Here is a 13,070-nt window from a genome sequence, read left to right on the forward strand (position 1 = left end):
GCATAGAAAAAATTGTTAGATTATCACTCCCACCCACGTCAAAAATTTGGGAAGTATTGATTAGGGAATAATAAAAAAATATTTTTGCCGCATCATTTATTTCAAAACAGCATAAAAAAACAATGCAATTTTGCCACTGGAAATACATTTTCTTTAAAAAAAAACAATAAAAATTAAACCAGTTTTTTACAATATTTACAATATTCTTGCCATTAAAACCAGTCCCTCCTTCATTGATAACAAAAAGCAATATTCTATAGTTCAGATTAAAAACAAAAATATATAAGTGTCCGCCCTCATCACAAAAAAAAAGAAAAAAAAGAATGATAATCTAATAATCTTTTTCTTTGTGCCCTTAAAAGTGATGTACAGTAGTACCTGTACAGTACTGTAATTTAAATTTCTCCATCTTTAGCATATCAATTTAACAGCCTATTTATAACATTCAAGTACCTGAACAAATTCTTGTCTTGTTGCGAACAATAAAGTTCAAAGGAATAAGGCCTATTATATAAACTATGGATGATAAGAGCTCAAGAATATGCTGTATTACTACTGTAGTCAGAAGCCATTATTTTCATCATTAGAATACCATTTGAAAAATGACATAACTCATAATATGCAGATGGTTCATAATCAACTACTCAAAAGCTAAATTTTTTATGACAAATTAATGTCATTTTGGAGTAAATGTCATAACAATTATAGTACTAAAGGTAAAAATTATTGTAAAAAATTTACAAAATAACAGATTTGCTTCTTTTACCAAGAAGTGCTTTTTCTACAAGACCAAGTTACGCACTGTATTCTGCCACAGATTTAATGCTTTTTTAATGACTTACTGACACCTTAACCATATTCATGGAACTGGTTTTAACAAACACTATATTACGCATAAAATGGCATACAGGACAACATTGGAATGTCTAGGAAGGGAAAACACTTTCTGTAGAGACGGCGCATTAGGAAACAATTCCATTAGAAAGAAATCGGTATGTAGTGATACGTTAGCAACACAAGAATTTTATCACAGATTCTTGTTGTTATGGAGCACTAAATATAAACCGACATCATAACTTGTCAAAATATCACAGTTTGATTGCTTATGCAATAAGTAGTCCAAATCAAGTTAAAAGAAAATGCATTTAAAATTATTTCTAACAAGCAGAAATTGGAAAAATCTTTTATCAAGCTAAATATTACTGTACAAGTAAAATAAAGAAACATACAGGAGGCTTAAGATTGGTATGGTAACTGACCGGTGAAACAAAGCGATCAATTCGACATAGATAACAACAATGAAAATAATGATGAACACTAGGTAATCAACAAAAGCCTTAAGGGTGTACAAAGAACAAGACACAAAAGCCAAAAAGGTGTTACACCTTAAGAGGTCACAAGGGTGTAGCAATGATAATACATAGGTTTTATTTCCATATATGATATAGTAACTTAATTGTTGGAATGCAACATTTTGCTAATAATAATAATAATAATAATAATAATAATAATAATAATAATAATAATAATAATACATATTAAAAATTTGGTTTGTTATGTAGTTATAATAAAAATTAGCATTATTATTATTGTTGTTATTAGCCATTCTTGGCTAGAATATTTGGTAACCAGTGACCAACACCTTAAAGACCAATGAATGTAAATTACTATATATCATTATTATTACTTACTTTATCAAATAAACAATTCAGCAGTTTGAGAAAAACTCAATTAGGATTTGAACCTAAGATCCTCTTATTACTGTTTGTTTACTCATAGCTATCAAGCTATAATAAAGGAAGGCCTATATAATCTATATTGTAACTAAGTTACAGTACCAAAGAAAATAATATTTACAATAATTGAGGATAATTGGATACCTAGTGTTTCTATTATTTCAGCACTTCACATCTCAATATTATTATATGTATGGGAGTATCTACAGTTAAACTTGCCTAAGGCAACTTTGCCTAACTCAAATAATTTCTAAGTCAATCTTATTTTACATGCCAAATAGTTGTGTTTTCAATTAATTAACAATCTGTAAGTCAAATTTTATCTAAGTCAAACAATTTTGCAATGGCATTTAGGATTTGTCTTAGGCAACTAGCATAACTTAATGACTAATCATAAAAATTAATAACATAATAATATTTCTTTAAATGACAAAAGTATTCATCATATAATAAACAATAATAGCAGTAGCAGTATTGAAGTATTCAAATCTGTAGAAAATTTTTTAAAAACCTCAAAATGTTTCCTTACTGATATCATCATGAAGAAGGTTTTTGCCTAAATAGATTATATTATATTGCACTTGCAGCAAAGAAAATCTATTACTATTAATTACTAAAATGTTAAAAATTCTTCCTACCATTCTTGCAATAAACGGTGCAGTAAGCTCTCGTTTTGACTGCTTTGACACTAAATTGCCCTTCTCCTGGGCTGGGGGTAATGACAGGGACATATCTGAAGGCTGGTTACTCCTTTGCATCGGCTGAACATACACTTTTAATTTCCGACTCATGGTTGGCTGCTAACATGCTAAAGACCACACATTTATAATGGTCTTTAGTATACTTTCAGGCAAGTAATAGGCTTCCATTTGTAAGCTTTAAGTCTAAATTCTATAACGTTGTATTGGACTGCATTAACATTTGCAGTATAATGTTTGCAAGTTACTACTGTAATCTCCCAACAAGTCCTACTGTTCTGTAAATGTACAAAATCATGGACTAGTTGCCTGGCATTCGAATCCTTTATCCACTGTAACCAATAATCACACATTACAATAATTCACCCATGGTATAATGCACTCACCCATCTAGCAACTGACCAATCAAAAGTGAACAATTGAAACATCTTAATCTTTCTGTGTTAAAACTTTCTGATACTGAGGGAGCCCTTCAAATTACATATTTACAGTGTACAATACAAATAATTGTTTTACCTAATTTTCCTGAAAAAAATTAGCCAAACAACTAATGGTTAACATGTGGTAATAGACTTTATATAAGATTTTACAATTCATGTACTGTATTTCAGAGTGCAATACAAATCATTTTCCCCTAATTTTCCTGAAGATTAAACCAAACAAACAATGGTTAACATGTGGAATGGACTTCACATTTAAATGAAAATCAGACAGAAATCCAAATATTATTCCGATTTATATCTTGTTATATTCTGTGCAGTTGCACGGCTTATCCTTAGCTTACTGGAGATCACTGAACCACTTGCTCCCAGGTCTTCCTAGGCCTTCCTCTACCTTTGGAACCCTCAACTTCCATCACCATATACTTCTTAACCCAGTTATTATTTATTCTTTCAACATGCCCATACCATCTCAGGTGGCCGTGTTATATAGCATCACTTATAGTTGGTAGGTTGAAACTGCTGAGCAGTTCTGTTGATGAATTTCTGTCCTGTAGGCTGACATGCGCCATCAAATGAAGCATGCACATATCTGTCCGACGCAGCCTAGAAATATCTGCCACCTTTACTGGCTATAGTTTCACTGCCATAGAGCATCACTGATCGAACACAGGCTTGGTATATTGGCTTTTGATTTCATTTTCTAATTGTTTGTTTCCAATATGAATTTCATTGTGTATCTATGTATAAATTTTTAGTGGGCCCTTGTAAATATTAATCAAATATCAATCTCTGTGTATAGACTTGGTTATTTCACAGATATAACCTAATAATGACTTGATATCATATATCACACATTTTATGGGGAGGTTGTAAATGCCAAAATATGTTTTATTGAAGTGATGAATAAGTTTATGAGTGGTTGTTAGTTTTAATAAACCAATTTTACTTTGAATTGTATTGATTATAAATGAAATGTGTATTATTCTTATAAACATAAACTGTCTTTGATGAGATAATAAACCTGAACAGTATAATTCTATATTTAAATTGCTTCCTTTGATATTTAAGTACGTCATAGTAGCTTTCAATTGAATTTAAAAATTTATAAAAAATAGACACATGAATCATTATACTCATCCATTGTTTGCATTATGCTGTTTAATACTATTAATAGGCTGGCAATTAATTTAAGGATTTTAGTAGTAAATAGTTGATAAATCACAATAAAATAAAAATTAAAAATTTACTTTACCATTATAAATTAACAATTCAAAATTTTAATTAATTTAATAATTTTTTTTAGATTAGATTTCTTTTTTTGAGATTTTACCAGGCAGTATATATCTGTAAAAAAAGAAAGAAAATGCTCTATTATTATATTTCAGCTAGAAGACAAGATACAATATAACTTGCAATACTGTACATTCCACAGAAATTTGTATTCATATCAAAATTATTTTCCAAATTGTATCAACCTCAAATTCTGAAGTTGTTGTTTAGGTACAGCACGTTTACCAAATTTTAAAATCGTACTACATTTAACTGAGGCAAAAAACTACAGTATCCCTGCCTGGCTTCATCCCAGTATCTAATTTGAGGTCTGGGGCAATAAAAACATCTTAACATGCATATTTACTGCCAATGGCTCGAGGAAATTGACCTGCTGGTGGTAAGCCTAGAAAATACGAATCTGACCTACAAATTATTATTGTATGTATGTGACATTTTCGGCCAGCCAATCCTTTAGTTCCTGTCGTATTGTCAGGACAAATTTCAAACTCCTGATTTTAATTTTTTCTATAATGAATTCCTACTTGGCATGGCATACACCATTTTAACACAGAGGGGACAAAATGTATGACTATAATAACGGCAATCATTTTCAAAGGATTCTAACTTCTCATATCAGTCACTTAATGGCCTCGGCTTTATTATAAAAGCTATTATATTACGCCAGACCAATGACAAAGAGTATATAGACAGAGGTGAAACTCCTATGGCACTATACATTTATTCAAGCCTTATTTACCTTCCCTTGTGTAAATTTCTTTTTCTTATATCCTGAAGCAATTAGTAGCAATTTAGCCTATTCACATAAACCACTGAAATACTGTCATCTTTATATTGGTTTACGCACAATATCGAATTACATACGTCTTGATTGAAGCTCTTTCGAAATTGGTTGAAAGGAGAATGAGTAGATGGATGAAGGGGTTTAGACTAGGTGGCGATGAAAAGGATTTAAAAAATACACACCTAGGCATGAAATATACACAGGTGTTGTGTATCTGTTTTTCAGCTACATGCTCTGGTTGGCTTCCTGTATTCTGTGTTTAACAATTGTCATTGGATGATGGGCAGTTGGCCATTTCAATGACAATTGATTTAATTGAAAAATAACAAGATATTTCTCAATTAAAGCTATGTCAATCTTGTCATTCTTAAGTTGTTTTGGTAAGAGAACTGAACACTCATTTTGACACGGGGTCTAACAGTTTCCAGCAGAGGCCAGTAGGGCTCTACAAATTAAGTTTTTTCTTATGTTGATGCTTAAGGGATGAAGTTGTATTTCATAGAAATGGATCCTGGTGTCAAAAGATTTGAATCCAAGGTCCTATGATTAGAATGTAAGCATCTTAACCACCAAGATACAGTATCATTTGATAAATAAGAATAAGTTCAACAACAAGAATTGTATGAGAATTAAATACCAAGGGTTTATTATCTATTAATTGGCAAAGAAAATGACTGTTAATTTGTATATGGTACTGTACAGAAACTGCCGAATCAAAACACTATACAAATATCTGTTTTAGAACTCTTTATGAGGCCCCCTATATCTTCCCCATTTTACATAACAAACTATTTGTCCACTTGTGAAAAGGCCAGCTTGACATTTAAAAGCACATGTTTTCTTTATTTTTTTTTTCATGCTTAGAATAGAACAGCCATTACGTCGTGATCGCTAGTCATCACACTGCCTTCCTTTCTGAGACCGAGCTTGAAACTTGGATGTAAAATGAATTTCATATTGAAAATATGTCCTTGGTTATTCACACATTAATTTTGAAGTAATCTACAGTAAGTGAAGTGATGGAAAATGTGATAATTAATGTCAAGGTTTATATCTATTACCTAACACAAATCCTTGATTCTTAATATATTTCTGCTTCACCTGCAGTTAGGTTCAATAAAAATGACTTGCATAGTGATTGGTCATTTTCTATTGAACATGATATTGATTGCTACACAAGGACGTACATGCGTTCTTATGACTTAAGTAAACTACTCTAATGCTGCTCTTATTATGACTACAGGAGGCCTGGTCTACAACGAATGTATTCCCTCAGAAAGTTATCATGTAGACAGAGATTCATTTTCCTAATCCATCAAGTGTTTTTGTAAATATTTTTATCATAATCTTACAAGCATTGTTAATTAACATCAGCAGTTAATGTGCACATTGAGTAATGCCATTGTCATAGCACGAATTCGATCCAACTCGGCCACAAGTCAACTCGGCCACAAGTCAACACGACCACAAATCAACTCGGCCACAAAAAGTTCGGCTGCAGTCAACTCGGCCACAAGTCAACTCGGCCACATAATTATACTGATTTCTGTGTTTTTTTTAAATTATTATTTACCTCTCTATCTTCAACTACAAGAAAAAGTCACTTGATGTGCCCATTATAATAAACTAACTATTATTTATACACCTTGGTCATGAATATTATATAGTTAACCATTGATACTAGCAACTATTGATGTTTGATAAACAGTGTAATAAGTTACAGGGTATGGGTGTGTTTATTCTTAATTTTCAGGTAAGAGCCATAAAGTTCAGCTCACTGTTGACCTTGAAGGCCTACCCCTTGATACTATTGATTTTTTTTCTTTCAATTGTTTGTGGAAGGAAGTATTAAGTTATACATCGACCAACACCATGGAATTATTGAATTCAACGTCATGAGATATTCATTTGGAAAAGTGAAGAGTCTATTATAGCATCGTTCATTTAGAAAGAAGGTCAGTGCCATTAAAGCTCTATTGAGTACAAAAGGGACATATGAATCTTAAGAATTAAGCAGAGCATTAAAGAGAAATAATTAAGCAAAATGTACATGCTGAGGACAATGTCCTCAGAAACGTCATTAAATCTCACATTTACAAGACATGCAAGGGCTATTACAACTCTAATTTATAATATTTCAATTTCAATAAAGCCTCCAAAAATGAGGAAACACAAATTTCACAATGAATGAATGAATGGATGAATGGATGGATGAATGAACGGATGCATGCAAGAATTAAGGGGCATGACTGAATTAATGAATAAATGAATGGATGGACAGATGAATGAATGAACTGATGGGGGAAGGAATGTGACACAATATCAGTGGTGGAACGGCTATGTGCTCTTGTGCGGCAGTCCGCAGGGCCCCGACCCCTAACCACATGGTCCTCGATCTAGCACCCTGACCCAAAAGGGCTTTGTTGATATTCAACAGCATGTGTCTCTGACATCAACTGTATATCATATTATATCCAGTGGCGAATTAAAGGGGGTCCCTAAATTTTAAGTGGGAAATGGCACTAACAGCCATTTAGAGGTGCCATAATCATACATTTTCAGCACCAACCATGGTGGGGCTGAGGTGGTATTGACCCTTTATCAGTGAAAGTCTCTTCCTGGGACCTATTAAACATTCCCGGATTCGCCACTCATATATCAATTGTTTTGTAGTTATAAACATTTAGAATGCAATGAAAAACAATTAAAAACAAGCACATCTGAAATCTCACAATGGATTTGGCGACTGGGACCCAAGAGGCCCCCACTCTCACAAAGTCAAAGGTCCCCCCCACCCCAATCATTACGCCACTGCACAATATCTATAGGTTTTTAATATTTCTTTGGTTATGTCACCTGTAGTTACGTCTGTTTTAAAGTCTAATGCTGTCAACGTCAGTCAGGCTACCCGCTTATATAAAGGAATGTGTGATGTTATTCCCATATACCAGTAATTTAGTTTTAACTAACCCTTTATTGGCTTGCTTTTTTTATAATCAATTTCTTTTTGATAAGGTAACATACATCAAAACTAACAATAGCAAAAATATTGAAAAATATTACCTGCATATTAAAGGTTACAGAAAGCCTAAATATTGATAACTGATTGATTCTATGATAATTTCAGTAAGACACTCAAGATAAAATATTAAGTCAATTTAAACATTCCACCATCCTCAACTACAGAGGATTGTAGATAGTAGATAACTGGTAATGACACAAACCATTGGCAATAAGTCAGAATAGACATGGCAGATAATAACATGTAAATATCGCCACCTGTTAAATTTGTATAAATCACTGCTTGTAAATTAGATATGCATTGTAGAGAAAGACTTAGTGGTAATAAATTGGTATCAGTGTGCCAAGTTCACTACACTGCCATTGTATTTAAAGAATTAAAAAGTCTGATGAAGATAACAATTATCTGCAAATCCTAATGAAAAAATAATAACTACACTGTCTGTTGAGCTAATAAACTTGAGCCATTACATTTAGTACTTGAATTGCTTTTTTTGGGAGGTCACTAGCCTGATTGAAAGTTTGAACTTCTGTACAAAATATATTTCTCGCAAATTTTAGGTGGAGGCGGTTTCTATTCAGGTTTGTAGTTTGAAGTTTGAGCTATTATATGCTGACCATTTTCGGCCAGCCATCCTTTGACACGCCAGCTGCACTGTTGACCGGCTGTGGTTAGTGCTATGTTTCAGCCCCTAGGTGCGAGTATTTCATGGCTAATTTTATATAACTAAATACTCAGGCCGCATCTTATCATAATGATGGAAACATCAGGCCTTGTAATCAAGATATACAAAAAAAAATACCAGGTGCATAAATGTTATTGTCTGCATTCTTATAATAATCATTGTATAAACTTTTAAATTTCTTGGAAACCGATTTTTAGTTTTTTGAATCAAGAAGAAATGAATTCTTTTGATTTATGAGACTTATGATTCTTTTACATGACAACTTAATGCTTTTATTTTAAAGTTTTTGAGATTGTTCTTTATTTTATTACATGTCGTCAATCGCACACAGAGATGATTGTATGACCATCTTGAACAATCTACACCAACAGACAAATTTATTATAGTTAAATACCTGTAATAGGGGTCCCATGTCTAGTCCTACGTCCTGGGAATCAGCACCGTATCTTGAATTGAGAAAAGTATTTTGCATTGAGTAAGCAAAAAGCTCCTGGTATCTAACCTATCTCCGACAAATTCTGAATGTTGATATCTTTTTAGTACTGTCCTCCTTAGCACTGCAGGCCAGTGAACCATCACACACAAGAACATACAATAAGATGTGTAAAGAATGTTCATTAAACCAGATTATCTGGAAGAAGCTTTCTCCCAACTTAGGACTCCTGCTGAACTGAATTAACTCTGAATAATATACGGAGAGAGAAAGGCCATGTTTCTCAACATTTCATTCTTTCTTAATTGTTGCATTTGAGGGAATTTACAATGGCTGAAAGTACATGTTTTTAATTGTTAATCTGGGGATGACATTCAATATCAGACAAAAATGGTTGATCATTATAATATCAAATAGTTCATTCTTTAAATGCCAAGTCTACAGTTTCATGTTTTGCTAAAAATCTATGAAAAATTATCTGAAAAAACCCCCCCAAAAACGACAATCTAATTTAGTCTCTATGTCTAGTATCTACCTATGACCTTACCCAGTACTGTATACTATTTTTGTAATAAGCCTATTGTACTAAAGTGTCTTTATCATGAAATATGTATTTTAGAGATTGTGAATCAATAACATGGAAGTCAATTATCAGACTCAACATGGAGTTGGGAATAATAACAAAAAATTCTGATATGCGATACATTTTTAATCCTCACCGATTTTCACTTATTGAGGGTAGATCCTAACCTGTTTGCAGTAATTAATTGAAATTTTAAAGCTAGAGAAGCAATGAATGCATTACAGTGAATAGCTGTCTTTGCAGGTCTATGGGGAGTAGGACTTACCTTATTATTTGGATTCTCAAGTACTCTTACTTACTGTACTTATTAACAAAGTAAAAGAACACCTTTAGGGTGTTTTCATAAGTCCAAGTCACCATGTAAAAAAGATTGTCATCAATTCTTTACCAATAAATGAAATAATATATAATATGGTAAAGAAATGTTGGCAGGACAATTCTGAAATTGGAGGGTTCTTTAATTAGAGGGAATGTAACATTTTTTTTAACATATGCTCTTTTTATTACAATGATTAAAGAATGAATTGCTCAAATGTGAGGTCTCACCACGAAATGAGACGCATCGTTGGTGAAATCATATTGAGATATTCACCAAAATAGGTCAAAGGCAACATTTTTACAACATTTTGATTTTAATGTTTTTGAATAACTTGATACTTATATTTTATGATTGTGTACTTTTTAAGTGAATTTTCCTACTAAAAACAGTGTTCTCTTCGCATATTCTGTAATTCTAGTCCTATTATTTGTACAGGTTAGTTTATCTTTGAGGCCGATTTTCTCAAAACCTGGTTCTCATACACCTAATCTTTAAATGCGAACATCTCTGGATCTATTTATCCTAGGGAAGCCATTCAAAGACCAAATTAAACCTTATAATGTGGTCTACCAAAATGTAATATTAACTCATTTTTTGATTTTCTAACGATGAGACTCATTTTGTAGTGAGACCTCACAAATATGACAGGATAAATACAATACTCCAAAGATAAAGGTTAAACCATACATTATCCTAATTTGCACTGGACATGCTCAATTTAGATAAGGTGTTGTAACCTGGGTAATCAATTCATCATAAGTTAATGATGTATTGGCTGATCACTTTATCAGCTACACGTGTAAGCTATCATAGACTGTTAAATAAAATCAAATTTAGATTATTATCAACTACAGGTCAGTTAAAGAGTGGTGAAGTGTGATTTTTGGGGCAACACGGAAATTTTATAGCAACAAGAAGGGGCACAAAGAGACTACAAACATGAACATAAAAAAAACAGGGATAAGTGAAGAAGGGATAGAGGAAGAACAGAAATTTCCTAATTCCACAAATTACTGAGCCTCATGAGTTTTGTTAAGGATGCAACAAAATGGGCAGAAATACCAATTACAAACTATTGTCCTCGCGAATTTATGGATACATATATTCATTTCTAAAGGTATACACACAGTATTAGACTGTCAGCCAACGAATCCAATCTCTGTAAGCGCTTGACTACACAACACTACGGTAGGACGTAGAACGTAATGACGTCACTAAAATTTATCTGCGCATGTGAGAACGTTAAGTTCTCCTCGTTGTGTGGATTCTGGGATGCAATTTTTTCAAATCTACGCATGCAGAGAACGTACGATGCCTGGTTAGACAGTCAGATAAGTGATTCCATTCTAGCGTCGCTGAACAAATCAAAACTACTAAATTACTGGCAGACTGCCACTCAAATTGATCCTTCGCTTCCATTTTCGTGTTGTTCTCTGAAAACATGGCAGAATGTGTGCCCGGCTTAATTGCTTTTGCACACAAATTCGTTGACTGATAGTGTATTTGTACTATGTAATCATTAATTGTTTATTATTTTTATGATGTGATGCATTATGTGCTATACAAGTGTAACATTATTATTATCATTGTCATTATTGAATTAATACTATTTAAAAATTTAAGTATTTGTACTACATCATCATTACTGACATTATTAATTTTAGTTATTTGACTTACCTTTCCATGGTGATGGTGGGATGACGGCTGATTGGCAGCATACGACTTTATTTCAGGTAGCATTGCCGTTCGATCCTTAGATCTGTCTTTCTTGTCGTTTACTCCCATGGACCTGTAAAAAAAAAAAAAAAAAAGAAAATCAAAATTATTAATATTTCTATTATTTTATTACTTATTTATTTTTACTCATTCTGCCAAACAAAAAAAACAAGTAATGTACTCACATGTATACAAGAAAAATATACTTGTATACATCATCAAGGGGTTTTGAATCAATGCTGCCAACTAATCATATTAATTAAAAACAAAAATACCACAAGTAATATTAAGCACAATTTCTATGCAATGTGTATTACTTGTGACAAAAGTAAATAAACTGAATACTTAGTTCACAAAATGTCAGCAAATACTCCTTTAAATATTTAAAACTAAAGCACAACCCAACATTCAAAAAGTTCAACAATAAAATAAATTTACAAAAAAAAAAAATAATAAGATATCACACACAATTAAATTTTATTTTTCCTTGTAATTCAAATTAAATATAATCAAATACATACGTTTATTGTTCATTTAACTTGCCAAAATCCAGATTATAAAAAGCTAAGTTAGCATGCAAATGAGCCATCATGATTGAACTACCACCAGAACACTATGCACGAAAGAAACTGAATTACTGTAAAACCTGATGTCTTGCTACGTCAACAGACGTTTTTATCTGCATTTCTTATCAAAGAGTACATAAAGTCTAACACTGTGTAGCTGGGTGAAGAAACAATGCACAACCAACTAAGCTTAATGTAAACACAATTTATGATATCAACACCAAGAGGAAACCGGAGGTCATAGTCATCGACTTATATAGAAATTATTGTTCATTATATTATTCCACATTTGCATTCCACAGCCACCAGTACACAAGAGAATTGCATGAGAGTATATCATTTATTCTTATTATTTTTATTGCCAAACATAAAAAAAAAAAACATTTACACAGCTGGATGGGAGGGACTGAAGCCAAATTAATCAATATGACATAAATGATGTTAATTTTATATTTATTATAGTATTTTATTTTGACAAATTTATGACTATTTTGACAATAATGTATTGCATTTGTAAGAAAATTCACATACCAAATAATATATCATACCAAAATATTGTTAAATACTGTACAGAATACATATAAATTCTATCAACTGGTAACAAGTTTTAAAAATCAAAAAAATTCTATTGTTAATGTTATCCATGATGAAAACAAGAATTTTTAAATGACTGTAGGCTAGAATGGGTACTGAAGTTTTATTAAACTTTTTTTGACATATCATAACGCAACAAAATCTTGAATGATGGATCCTCTTAATCCATCATAAACAACACACATTTTCTTTCATTCAAAG

At 32.1% G+C, this 13,070-nt stretch overlaps 1 protein-coding gene across 4 annotated transcripts in view; it reads right to left on the minus strand.

The window, feature by feature from the left end:
• Window positions 1–13,070, minus strand: part of LOC117119777 (dual specificity tyrosine-phosphorylation-regulated kinase 4-like) — a 54,656-nt gene that overhangs the window by 40,796 nt on the left and 790 nt on the right. Inside the window, exons 1-2 of one of the 4 annotated variants that reach the window (XM_033264690.1) lie at window positions 12,231–12,366; window positions 11,671–11,782 (exon numbers count right to left, since the gene is read on the minus strand). In XM_033264690.1, coding sequence (XP_033120581.1) covers window positions 11,671–11,778 — 108 coding nt within the window. In that variant the 5' untranslated portion in view covers window positions 11,779–11,782; window positions 12,231–12,366. Of the gene's footprint in view, window positions 1–2,374; window positions 2,771–9,052; window positions 9,237–11,670; window positions 11,783–12,230; window positions 12,367–13,070 lie in introns of those variants that run through there. The other 3 variants (XM_033264681.1, XM_033264697.1, XM_033264671.1) reach the window with 3 other exon arrangements.

The sequence above is a fragment of the Anneissia japonica genome, unplaced genomic scaffold (genome assembly GCF_011630105.1).
Source record: "Anneissia japonica isolate Jap-2015-1 unplaced genomic scaffold, ASM1163010v1 scaffold287752_len1182401_cov188, whole genome shotgun sequence".
In the NCBI taxonomy this organism is placed as follows: Eukaryota; Metazoa; Echinodermata; class Crinoidea; order Comatulida; family Comatulidae; genus Anneissia; species Anneissia japonica.